The sequence below is a fragment of the Puma concolor genome, chromosome B2 (assembly GCF_028749965.1).
Source record: "Puma concolor isolate L17-30 chromosome B2, mPumCon1.1.hap2, whole genome shotgun sequence".
NCBI lineage: Eukaryota > Metazoa > Chordata > Mammalia > Carnivora > Felidae > Puma > Puma concolor.
Genome location: NC_141671.1, coordinates 25,894,848 through 25,907,641, shown reverse-complemented (window position 1 = coordinate 25,907,641; position 12,794 = coordinate 25,894,848). Strand labels below are relative to the sequence as shown.

The 12,794-nt window shown below is 37.8% G+C and overlaps 1 protein-coding gene and 1 long non-coding RNA gene across 6 annotated transcripts in view; both read left to right on the top strand.

The window, feature by feature from the left end:
- The window catches only part of RIPK1 (receptor interacting serine/threonine kinase 1), a 42,090-nt gene that overhangs the window by 21,053 nt on the left and 8,243 nt on the right, over positions 1–12,794 (top strand). For all 5 annotated transcript variants that reach the window (XM_025917060.2, XM_086706416.1, XM_086706414.1 and 2 more), the window contains one exon: positions 1,742–1,891. In XM_025917060.2, the coding sequence (XP_025772845.1) occupies positions 1,742–1,891 (150 nt within the window). The remainder of the gene's footprint in view (positions 1–1,741; positions 1,892–12,794) is intronic.
- LOC147580808 (uncharacterized) lies at positions 4,448–5,246 on the top strand. The gene is made up of 2 exons (XR_015251117.1): positions 4,448–4,872; positions 4,949–5,246. It is a non-coding gene; the product is annotated as an uncharacterized LOC147580808 (long non-coding RNA).

The window sequence follows — 12,794 nt, the reverse complement described above, 5'->3', positions numbered from 1 at the left end:
TTTTTCTTGGGTGATTATTGGCTCCTCTGGTTTAATGATCACTACTTTGCCAAGGCCTCTCAAATCTCTTATCTAGAGCCCTGGCCTGGATATCCACTTATCTGTTGTATCTATTACGCATACCAGAGGAACCCCAAAGCAACATGCCCTCAAACAGATTCATCTACATGTTCTCCGTGTAGTCCACTTGGCTCTGCTCTTCTCATGTTCAGAAAATGGCATCACCCTCTCTCCTCCCACCCCCTGTACCCTACCTAGTTGTTGGGCCAGAAGCATTTCACGTCTTAGCTTTGCCTCTTGTCTCCCACATGCGATCACACATTTAAACCTATGAACTCAAGATTATATGTGATTCAGGCTACATCTTGAATCCATCCACTTCTCTCTATCCCCACCAGACTCTATGCAGTTCAGACCCTCCGTATTTCTGCTGATGGCTACTCATGCCATCCCCCATTCACACTTCAGCCACGCTGGTTGTCCTAAAAGGCAAGTATGACCATCTCACTCATATTTTTGAAATCTTTCCAAGGCTCACTGGGCCTTCAGGATAAAGTTCAAATTCTTCAGTATGGAATACAAAGCCCTCTCTGATTTAGCTTTTCCATCTTTCTCTAGCCTCATTCCTTACCTGTCTTTCTTTAGTCATTTTGCCCAGTTATGGTGAGCTACTCATAATTCCTGGGCTACATTATGATTTGGGGGACTTCCAGTCTATTCATATCCTGCTTCCCTAGCCCAGAATCCTCCTCTCTGAGTCCTTCCTGATTCTTTACATGGATAAATCCCACTTAGGTTTCTAGACCCAGCAAATCCTTCTCTGACCCTCTAGTCATGGTTGTGTTAGCAGAAACCTTTGTGCTTACTTTTTATTTTTTTTTTATTTTTATTTTTTTTTTTTAGAACATACATTTTTTTTTTTTTTTTTTTTATCTTTGGGACAGAGGGAGAGACAGAGCATGAACGGGGGAGGGGCAGAGAGAGAGGGAGACACAGAATCGGAAACAGGCTCCAGGCTCTGAGCCATCAGCCCAGAGCCCGACGCGGGGCTCGAACTCACGGACCGCGAGATCGTGACCTGGCTGAAGTCGGACGCCCAACCGACTGCGCCACCCAGGCGCCCCTGTGCTTACTTTTTAAATTTTTTTTTTTTCAACGTTTGTTTATTTGTGGGACAGAGAGAGACAGAGCATGAACGGGGGAGGGGCAGAGAGAGAGGGAGACACAGAATCGGAAACAGGCTCCAGGCTCTGAGCCATCAGCCCAGAGCCCGACGCGGGGCTCGAACTCGCGGACGGCAAGATCGTGACCTGGTTGAAGTCGGACGCTTAACCGACTGCGCCACCCAGGCGCCCCTGTGCTTACTTTTTAAATAGCAATTATCACTCTATATTTTCTGTTACTCTCAATAAACTGAGCTCCTTACAGGTAAGAGCCGTACCTTATTTGTCTTTATAGTAAAATCTGAAGTATGCCATTGGTTTTAGTCACATATTCTATTTGTTCTACCAGGAGACCTCTTTGGTGTGAATTCTTTCATCTTAGAGGTTAAGATGTTGTTTGATCATCTGGGCGGTGGACCATGTCAGAGGGTCATTCTGCCCCTAAGGAATGAGACAGCCATACTGAAAACACACCCCAGGCAGAGAGACATCCAGCCTTGTCCAAACCCTGCGATCTTCCTGCCTGAGACATTTAGGACCTGAGAAAAAGTCAACTTAAATCCCTCTTTGCTTTATAGATGCTATCTGTGAGCAGCAGTTGATAATCTGCATTAAATCTGGGAACAGACCAAATGTGGAAGACATCATTGAGTACTGCCCAGAGGAGATTATCAGCATCATGAAGCAATGCTGGGAGGCGGATCCAGAAGTTCGGCCAACATTTGCTGGTAAGAGCAGCTATTATGGCTATATACATCGCCTGTGAGGCCATTTTCTTAGTAAGACGTTATCAAAAAGTTGCTCTAAGTTTTTAAAACACTGAGCTCTACTTGTGATTTCAGATTGCTTTTCTAGATTTCAAACATTTTGTTCAATTAAAAAGATACTATCCCTCTCAAAAGCATGAAGGCATATAAGGCCCTCATTTCTTTTTTTTTCATAGAACTTTTTAAAAAATTATGTTAAAATATACATAACACATAATTTACCATTTCAGCCTTCTCTAAGTGTACAGTTCAGTGGCATTAAGTACACTCACAGTGTTGTGCAGCCATCACCACCGTCCATCTCCAAAACTTTTTTGTCTTCCCAAACCAAAGCTCTGTACCCATTACATACCAACTCCCCATTCCCCTTCCCCCAGCCCTTGGCAACCAACCATTCTCACTTTCCATCTCTAGGAATTTGACCTCTCTGGGTACCTCATATAAGTGGAATCATACAGTATCTTTTTGTACCTGGCTTCTTTCAGCATAATGTCTTTAAGGTTCCTCCATGTTGTAGCACATGTCAGAATCTCCTTCCTCTTTCTTGCTGAATGGTATGTATATACCACATTTATTTATTCATTCATCTGTTGGTGGATACCTGGGTTGCTTCCACTGGCCTTCTTATTTCGTAGCTTCTTTTCTTTCTTCTCCCTCCCCTTGTGTAGCTGACATATTTGAAGATGTATGTTGTCATTTTGATTGGGCCTGTAGTGGAGGGAGAGGGCAAGGGATATGGATGTTTGCCACATCTTGTACCTCCTCTCATACCCCTAGGTTACCTAGGATCTTGCTAAGATCCTAGAGGCAGAGGAAAAATGGAAATCAGAGGAAAGAAAATCAGGTGAGGACAAAATAAATAGTAGGAAGTCACTTAGGAGCCTACAAAGCATTTTACTTTCATATTTCTGCTATGAAGAAACAGAATTAAAGCCTCATCTACCACTACTACCAACGATTAGAGTGGTACTTTAATTTACTTGCTTGTTTTCTTATTCTCTTAGTCAGCCTGAATTTTCTTCTGGCTTGGTCTCTTCTCTTCTTCCATGCCTTTTTCGTTTTTTTTTAAATTAAATTTCTTGAGGCAGCTCATTCTTTTAAGCATCCGACTCTTGACTTCAGCTCAGGTCGTGATCTCATGGTTTATGGGTTTGAGCCCTGATTGGTCTCTGCATTGACAGTGTGGTGCCTGCTTGGGATTCTCCCCCTCCCCCCCTCTCTCTCTCTCTGCGCCCCCCCTTAAAATAATTGAATAAACTTTAAAAAATGAAAATTAAATTAAATTTCTTGTGTTGAGATAATTATAGATTTATGTGTAGTTGTAAGAAAAAGACAGAGGGGAGTCTGGCTTTCTCAGTTGGTAGAGTGTGCGACTCTTGATCTCGGGGTTGTAAGTTCAAGCCCCAGGTTGGGTGTAGAGATTACTTAAAAATCTCTTCTTTTTTTAATGTTTATTTTTTAGAGAGAGAAAGAAAAAAAAAAACACACAAGCGGGGGAGGGGCAGAGAGAGGGGAACAGAGGATCTGAAATGGGCTCTGGTTTTGACAGGAATGAACCTGATGTGCGGCTTGAACTCATGAACTGAACCATGAGATCATGATATGAGCTGAAGTCAGATGCTCAACCTACTGAGCCACCCAGGTACCCCTACTTAACAATCTTAAAAAAAAAAAAAAAAAAAAAAAAAAGGAAGAACACAGAAACATCCCTTATACCTTTTACCTAGTTTAACCCAATGATAGCATCTGGCCAAACTATATATAGTATAGTATCACAACTAGGATACTGACATTGATATGGTCAGATATGGAACATCTCCATCACCATAAGGGTCCCTTATGTTGCCCTCTTATAGCCAACCCTACTCACCTCCCCAGCCCCACCCCTCTCCTTCACATTCTGGTGATCACGAATCTGTTCGCTATCATTTTGGTCATTTCACAAATATTACATGAATAGAATCATAAACTACTTTTTGGGATCCCTTTGGATTGGCTTTTTGCCACTCACCATAATTCCCTAGAGATTCATCCAAGTGGTTGTTTGAATCAATGATTTGTTCCTTTTTGTTGCTGAGTAGCATTCCATGGTGTGGATGTACAACAGTTTATTTATTCACTCCTCAAAGGAAATCTGGTTTGCTCCTAGTTTTTGGCTGTTATAACTAACAGTGCTGTAAATATTCATTGTTACATGTTTTTGTGTGGATATATGTCTTTATTTCTCTGGAATAATACCCAGGAATGAGATAGCTAGGTTGTATGGTAGTTTCATGATTGCTTTTTTGTGGATTCTCTGATGGCTAAGGACATTGAATATTTTTTTATGTGCTTTGGTGAAATGCTGCTTTATGTCTTTTGCCCATTTTCTCATTTGATTGTTTTTTACTGTTGAATTTTGAGTGCTCTTTATATATTATATATATATATTTGTATATATATATTTATATTATATTATTTATATATATATATTTATATATATATTTATTATATATATATATTTATATGTATTTTTTCATTGGATACGTGGTTTGCAGATATTTTCTACCAACATATAAGGGTTTCTTTATCCTCTTAGCAGCATCTTTCATAGAGTAAAAGTTTTTGAAGTCTAGTTTATTGATTTTTCCTTTTTATGGATTGTACTTTGATGTCAAGCCTAAGAACACTGTCAGTGTTAGATCTCAAAGATTTTCTCATGTGTTTTGTTCTAAAATTCTTACAGTTTTACATTTAATTCTGTGTTAAGTATATTTTTTTCTATATTTTTTTTTCTAATTGTCCAGGAAAATTTTTAATTGCTAACCAAAGAACAGTAGCACAGAACTAAATATTTGGTTGTCCTTCTTGCCAGTTTTCAGTTTATATTTTATTAGAAAAATACCACATCCGTTTTGAATTAATTTTTGTATAAGGTATTATTTTGTATAATTTTGTATAAGGTATTATATAAGGTATTATTTTTGTATAAGGTATAAGGTTTTGTATAAGGTATTATTTTGTATAATTTTGTATAAGGTATTGAATTAATTTTTGTATAAGGTACATGGCTTAGTTTGAAATTCATTTTTTGCTTATGAATATCCACTTGTTCAGGCACCATTTGTTTGAAAGTCTATCTTTCCTCCATTGAATGCTTTTTCTTTTTTGGCAGAAATCAGTTGGGATGTTTGTATGGGTATATTTCTGGGTTCTGTATTCTGGTGTATCTCTATTCCATGCATCTCCCCTCTGTCAGTACCCACAGTCTTAATTAATATAGTGATATAAGTCTTAAAATTGAGTAGAATTAAATAAATTCTTTATTTAAAAAATTCTTTCAGCTCCTCTAGTTCCTTTGTCTTTCCATATAAAATTTAGAAAAATCTTGTCTGTACCTACCAAAAAAAAAAATCTTACTAGAATTTTGATAGAAATTGTGTCAAATTAGTATATCCATTTGGGGAGAACTGAGGTCTTTACTATATCAAGGCTTCAAATCCACAAACACAATATGTCTCTTCATTTATTTATATCTTCTTTGATTTATTTTATCAGGGTTGTATAGTTTTCAGCATGCGAGTTCTATATATTTCTCTTTTTTGACAAATTATAAATAGTTTGTATTTTATTTTTTTTAATTTTTTTTAACGTTTATTTATTTTTGAGACAGAGACAGAGCATGAACGGGGGAGGGGCAGAGAGAGAGGGAGACACAGAATCGGAAGCAGGCTCCAGGCTCTGAGCCATCAGCCTAGAGCCGGACGCGGGGCTTGAACTCACGGACCGCGAGATCATGACCTGACTTGAAGTTGGACACTCAACTGACTGAGCCACCCAGGCGCCCCTAAATAGTTTGTATTTTAAATTTAGGTGTCCATTTGCTCATTGCTAGAATATAGAAATATAGTTGATTTTTTTTTTTTTGTATGTTAATCTTGTATCTTATGACTCTGTTGAACTCACTTATTAATTCCAGGAGTTTTTTAGGAGATCTTTTTTTTAGATTTTCATGTCATCTCCAAATAGGGACAGTTTTATTTCTTCCTTTCTGATCTATATGACTTTTATCTCCTTTTCTTACTTTATCATATTGTCTAGAATTTCTAGCATTATCTTAAATAAGAGCAGTGAAATCAGATATCCTCATCTTTTCTCAGTATTTGGGGAAAGCATTTGGACTTTCACTATGAAGTATGATGTTAGTTATGGGTATTTAGTAGATACTCTTTTATCGGTTGAGGAAGTTCACCATATTTGTTCTTATTTTTCTGAGAATTTATCATGAATGGGTTTTGAATTTTGTCAACTGCTTTTTCTACATTGATTGATATGGTCATTATTTCGCTTCTTTAAACTGTTAGGATGGGGAATTAACACTGATTGATTTTTGAGTACCAAACCAGCCTTGCATCTCAGGAATAAAACCTATTCAGTAGTGGTATATGATTCTTTTTATTTATTGCTAAATTCCATTCGCTAGTATTTTTTAAGATTTTTGCATGTATATTCATGAGGATATCGGTCTATACCTTTCTGGTTTTTATATTGTCTTTTTTTTTTTTTTTAATTTTTAAAGTCTATTTATTTTGAGAAAGAAAGCACAAGTGGAGGAGGGCAGAAAGAAGGGGAGACAGAATCCCAAGCAGGCTCCGCACCATCAGCACAGAGCCCAGTATGGGTCTTGAACTCATGAACTATGAGATCATGACCTGAGCTGAGATCAAGAGTCAGACGCTTAACTGACTATGCTACCCAGGTGCCCCCCTTTGTCTGGTTTTGCTATCAGGGTCAATATTGGCTTCATAAAATAAATTGACAAGTTTTTCCTCCTATTTTCTGGAAGAGAATGGATGTAATTGATGTCAATTCTTTAAAAGTTTGATAGAATTCTCCCATGAAATCATCTGGGCCTGGAAATTTCTTTTTTGGGAGTTAAAAAAATTTTTTTTAATGTTTATTCCTTTTTTGAGAGAGAGAAAGAGAAAGAGAGTCTGCACGTGCGTGCGTGGGGGAGGGACAGAGAGAGAGGGAGACACAGAATCTGAAGCAGGCTCCAGGCTCTGAGCTGTCAGCACAGAGCCCGATGTGGGACTCGAACACATGAACCGTGAGATCATGGCCTGAGCCGAAGTGGACGCCCAACTGACTGAGCCACCCAGGCACCCCTCTTTTTTGAGAGTTTAAAATTGTAAAGTTAATTTCTTTAAAAGTATAGGAGCTATCCAGATCTGTTTTACATCAGAGTAGTATGTTTTATATCAGAGTAGAATACCAAGTAGCTTGGTAGTTCTAGTTGTGATAGTCTGTATTTTTTGAGGAAATTATATATTTCATTTAAGCTGTCAAATTTATATATGTAAAGTTGTTTGTAGTATCCCTTATTAGTATTTAGATATCTGCAGTGTTTGTAGTGATATGCCCCGTTTCATTCCTGGTACTGGTTATTTATGTCTTCTGTTTTCCTTTGTCAGTCTTCCTAGAGGTTTATCAATTTATTGATCTTTTCAAACAACCAGCTTTGTGTTTCATTGATTTTCTCTATTGTTTTTATGTTTTCTAACAGACCCCTGTTCCTTATCATTTCCTTTCTCCTACTTTTTGTTTGTTTTGTTCTTCTTTTTCTAGGCTCTTGAGATGGGAAGTTAAATTATTGATTTGGATTTGAGACCTTTTCTTTTTTCTAATATGTATGTAATGCCATAAATTTCCTTCTCAGCACTGCTTTAGTTATGTCCCCACAAGTTTTGAGAAGTTCTTTTTTACTTTCATTTATTTAATTGCATTTAAAATTTTTCCTCGAGACTTTCTCTTTGATCTATGCATTATTTAGAAGTATGTTGTTGGGGAACCTGGATGGCTCAGTTGGTTAAGCGTCCAACTTTGGCTGAGGTCATGATCTCATGGTTTGTGCATTCGAGCCCCACATTGGGCTCTGTGCTGACAGCGCAGAGCCTGGAGCCTGCTTCAGATCCTGTGTCTCCTTCTCTCTCTACCCCTCCCCTGCTCACACTCTGTCTGTCTCTCACTCAAAAATAAAGATTAAAAAAAAAAAAAAAAAGAAGTATATTGTTTAGTTTCCAAGAGTTTGGAGATTGTCCTGTTATCTTTCAGTTATTGATCTTCGGCTTGATTTCATTGTAGTCAGAGAACACATTCTGTGTATTTCAACCTTTAAAATTTATTGAGGCTTATTTTATGTCCAGGATATGGTGTATCTTGGTATATGTTCTGTGGACACTTGAAAGAAATGGGTTATTCTGCTGTTGTTGGGTAGGGTATTCTGTAAATCTCAGTTAGATCCTGTTGATAATGTTGAGTTCTTTTATACCTTGGCTGGTTGGGTAGGGTATTCTGTAAATCTCAGTTAGATCCTGTTGATAATGTTGAGTTCTTTTATACCTTGGCTGATGTTTTTTCTTGTACTTTAAATCGTTGAGAGAAATGTTCAAATCTCCAACTAGAATTGTGAATTTGTCTATTTCTGCTTTTCGTTTTATCATCTTTTGCTTTATAGATTTCACATCTCTGTTGTTTGGATCCATGTATATTTAGGATCGCTGTGTCTTGATGGATTGATCCTTTATCATTATATAAATGTCCCTTTTTGTCTCCAGTAGTCATCTGTGCTCTGATGTCTACTTTTTTGGATATTAATATAGCCACCCTTCTTTCCTTTTATTAATGTTAACATGATACATCTTTTTCCATCTTTTTACTTTCAACTACCTATAATCAATTATATGTGAAGTGAGTTTTTTGTGACAGCATATACTTGGGTCATTTCTTTATTCTTCCAATGTCTGTCTTTTGATTGGTGTTTTTAGACCATATACATTTAATGTAATTATTGTTATGTTAGAGCTCATGTTTGCCATTTTGTCTTGTTTTCTGTTCTTTCTGTTTTTCATTTCTCTGTTTTCTTTTTGCTGCGTTCCTGTGCATTCTTAAACATTTTTAGAATCCTATTTGAATTTACTGACAATATTTTTGAGCATAGTTTTCCTAATGGATACTCTAGTATCCTAATGGATACTATCCTAGTATCCTAATGGATACTCTAGTATCCTAATGGATACTATCCTAATGGATACTCTATACCATCTGTACATAATTTATTACAGTCTACTAATGTTATTTTACCAGTTTAAATGAAGTATAAACACTTTACTTCCTTTACTTCTCTTTACTTTCCTCTGTATATAATTGCCTTAAATATTTCCTCTACATACATTTATAATACTTTGACATTGTTACAGTTCTTCAACTGTCAATCATAGTCTAGAAGATTCAAAAGGAGAAGGAAAGCCTATTGTATTTAGCCATATTTTTTATTACTGTGTTGTGGGGTATTTTTTGTAATACTACTTCTGACACCAAATGGGTCACAACTGGGTACTCTAGAATTCAATTAAATTCTGACATTGACTACCTGGAGATATTGTCAGATTCCACAGGTTTAAGGGCTTAGTCCTGCTGTGAGATTGTCCCCACTTTATATACCAGATGCAGATAGGGTGCCCAGGCTACCCACATTTCTGCCCCATCAAATACAAATCTGAAGGTCCTCATACTACCCCCTGAGGTTCGGTAATTCACTAGAACAACTCATAAAACTCAGGAAACATTTTGCTTACATTTACTGGGTTATAATAAAGGATACAACTCAGGAACAGCCAAGGGAAGAGATTTCATTAAGCAAGTTATTGGTGGTGGGAGTGATGTGCCATGAAGCTCTCATGCCCTCTTTGGGCATGCCACTTTCCCAAAAATGTACCCACTCAATGTATTCACTAACCTGGAAGCTCTCCAAACCTTGTTGTTAACAGGTTTTCATGGAGGCTTAATTAGGTGGGCATTATTGATTAAATCACTGGTGGGCTCAATCTCCAGTCTCTGTCTGCTCACTGTAGGTCAGGGAGCTGTAATGAAAGCTCCAAGCCTGTAGTCATAGCTAGGTCTTTCTGGTGACCAGCTCCCATCCTGAAGCTATCTATCTTCTCCTCCCCATGCCTCCAGCCTGAAGCCATCTCATTAACATACAATTCTTACTGCCCAGAAGATCTTAAGGATTTGGGGAAGTTCCCTGCCATGAACCGGCTGAAACTGGGAAAAAGAACGCCTACTTATTTTTTAGTTATACCATATGTGTTCTTTCTTCCTGATATACCAAGTATCTTTTTTTTTTTTTTTTTTTTTTTTTATCATTTCCTTCTTGTTTAGGAAGTTTCTTTAGCCATTCTTTTAGAGTGTGTCTGCTAGGGACAAATTACTGCAGTTTTTCTTCATTTGAGAATGTCTTGATCTTCCCTTCATTTCTGAAGGATATTTTTGCTGGGTGTAGGATTCTAGGTGGACAATTCTTCTCTTTCAGGACCTAATAAATACTGTGCCACTTCTTCTGGCCTCTATGGTTTCAGTTAAGAAATCCTTTTTCCTTTCTTTTCTTTTTTTTCTTTTTTTAACTTACAGGTAAGGTATTTTCTGACTGCTTTCATGATTTTTTCTTTATCTTTCAGAGGTTTAATTATTATTCATTTTGGTATGAATTTCTCTGGGTTTATTCTGTTTGAGTTTTGTTTTGATTTTTGAATCTGTTAGGTCATATGTCCCTTGCCAAATTGGAGAGGCTTTCAGCCATTATCTCCTAGAGTACTTTTTTCAGCCATGCTCTCTTTTTCCTTTCTTTCTGAGATTCTGTTAATAGAAATACTAGAACTTTTGTTAGAGTTCCACTTGTCACTGAGGTTTTGTACACTTTTTTCTCAGTTTATTTTCTCCCTCTTGGTCAGATTAGTATATTTCTATCATTCTGGTCTTTCAGTTCACTGACTTTCCTCTGTCCCTTTTATTCTGCTGTTGAATTTACCCATTTTGGTTTATTATATTTTTCAGTTCAAAAATTTCATTGAAATTTATTTTATATCTTCTCTTTCTTTGTTGAGGCTGTTTTTTCATTTGTTTTAAGCTTGTTTGTAATTGCTTATTGAAGCATTTTTATCATGGCTGTTTAAAAATCTTTAAGCAGGTAATTCTAATATCTCTAATATCTTCGTGTTGGCATCTATTGATTATGTTTCTTCCTTCAGTTTGAGATATTCCTGGTTCTTAGTGTGATGAGTCATTTTTCTATTGAAACTTATACATTTTCTTACAATGTTATGAGATTCTGGATCTTCCTTAAGCCTTCCGTTTCAGCTAGCCTTTTCTGACATGGCTTTGGCAGTGGAAGGATGACTGTTACCTTTTTGTGACAGGTAGAGGGAAGTCCAGGTTTTCTATTGAGCCCTGTTGACACCTGGGGTGGGGGGTGGGGCTTCTTTTTACTGGTGAGGGTGGAAGTTCCAATGGAGTCCACCTGGTCTCCATGGACACTGCAATGGAAGTGAAAGTTCTGACTCCCACTAGCCCTTTTCTGACACTTCTCCATTGGAATGAATAGGGGCACCTTACAACTACAAAGTAAGGGTGCAAGTCCAGTCTGCCCTGGTAGTCCATTGACACCACTGAGTGGAGTGCTCATTACCATCTGGCAAGAAGGAAAGTCCTGGCTTCCTTTTTGGCCTGCTCTGACATCACCCCAGTAGGGGTGTTGGTATACCCTGTTACTGTCTCATGAGGTTGGAAGTCTCAGCTACCTACCTGGCCTTTGCTGGTGAGGTTGGGAATGGAGCTACAGTATTTTCTGTGATGTTTGCCTGGAGAGTGGTTATTGACTAAAGGTCTTTTGTCTTTCTAGGATGCTCTTTGCTTAGTCCTTTGGCTCAAAGGATCAGGCTTTATTTAATTAGGATTTTTTTTTTTTCCCATTGGGTTGCCAGCTTCTTTAAGCCCAAGTCTGGGATCTAAGAGGCAAAAAGAAATCCTAAATGAGCACATTGTCATGTCTTTCCTCAGATCCCAAAGTCCCTAGTTTGTCAGCCTTTGTCTTTCCTTCTTTCAGACTCTTTTTATGTTTGTTTTATATGTGATATCTAGGGGTTCTTGTGCTTAGAGGGAGAAATCAGGAAAAGTATGCCTACTCCATCTTCCTGGAAGTGAAAGTTGCCTTTTTCTTTTAAGGCTGACAGCCTTTAGCTTTTTATATCAAATCACTATTCTGAGTATTCTATCCTATAATAATTTTTTTAAGTGTATTTATTTTGAGAGAATGTCAGCAGGGGAGAGGCAGAGACAGAGGGAGAGAGAATCTCAAGCAGGTTCCATGCCGTCAGTATGGAGCCTGATGTGGGGCTCAGATCCATGAACCATGAGATCGTGACCTGAGCTGAAATCATGCATCGAATGCTTAACTGACTGAGCCACCCAGGTGCCCCATCCTAGAATTCTGATACCAGGGAGACAGAAACAAGGAGTCCACCCATCCTTGTTCACTTGGAGATTAATTTATACTAGATAGGGCTTTGTGCTGCAGTGAGAGAAACATGCTATTAGACAATAGCCCTTGGTTTCTTTTTTTTTTTGTTGTTTATTTAAAAAAAATTTTTTTTAATGTTTATTTATTTTTGAGATGGGAGCGACAGAGCATGAGAAGGGGAGGGACAGAGAGAGAGGGAGACACAGAATCAAAAGCAGGCTCCAGGTTCTGTGCTGTTAGTACAGAGCCTGATGCGGGGCTCAAACTCACAAACTGGGAGATCATGACCTGAGCTGAAGTCAGACGCTCCACCAACTGAGCCACCCAGGCACCCCAATAGCCCTTGGTTTCTCGTGTTACCCTGTTCCTTCTTCTTCCACCTAGTTATTAGTCTTGCTAGTCTCTTTGGGTAAGTCAGAGATTTGGCATTTAAATTTTTATTTTACTGCTTTGTCCACAGATTAAGATAAGTAATTGAAAGATAATAGATTACTAATACTCAAATTTTACTTTAGGGTTGGCGTTAGC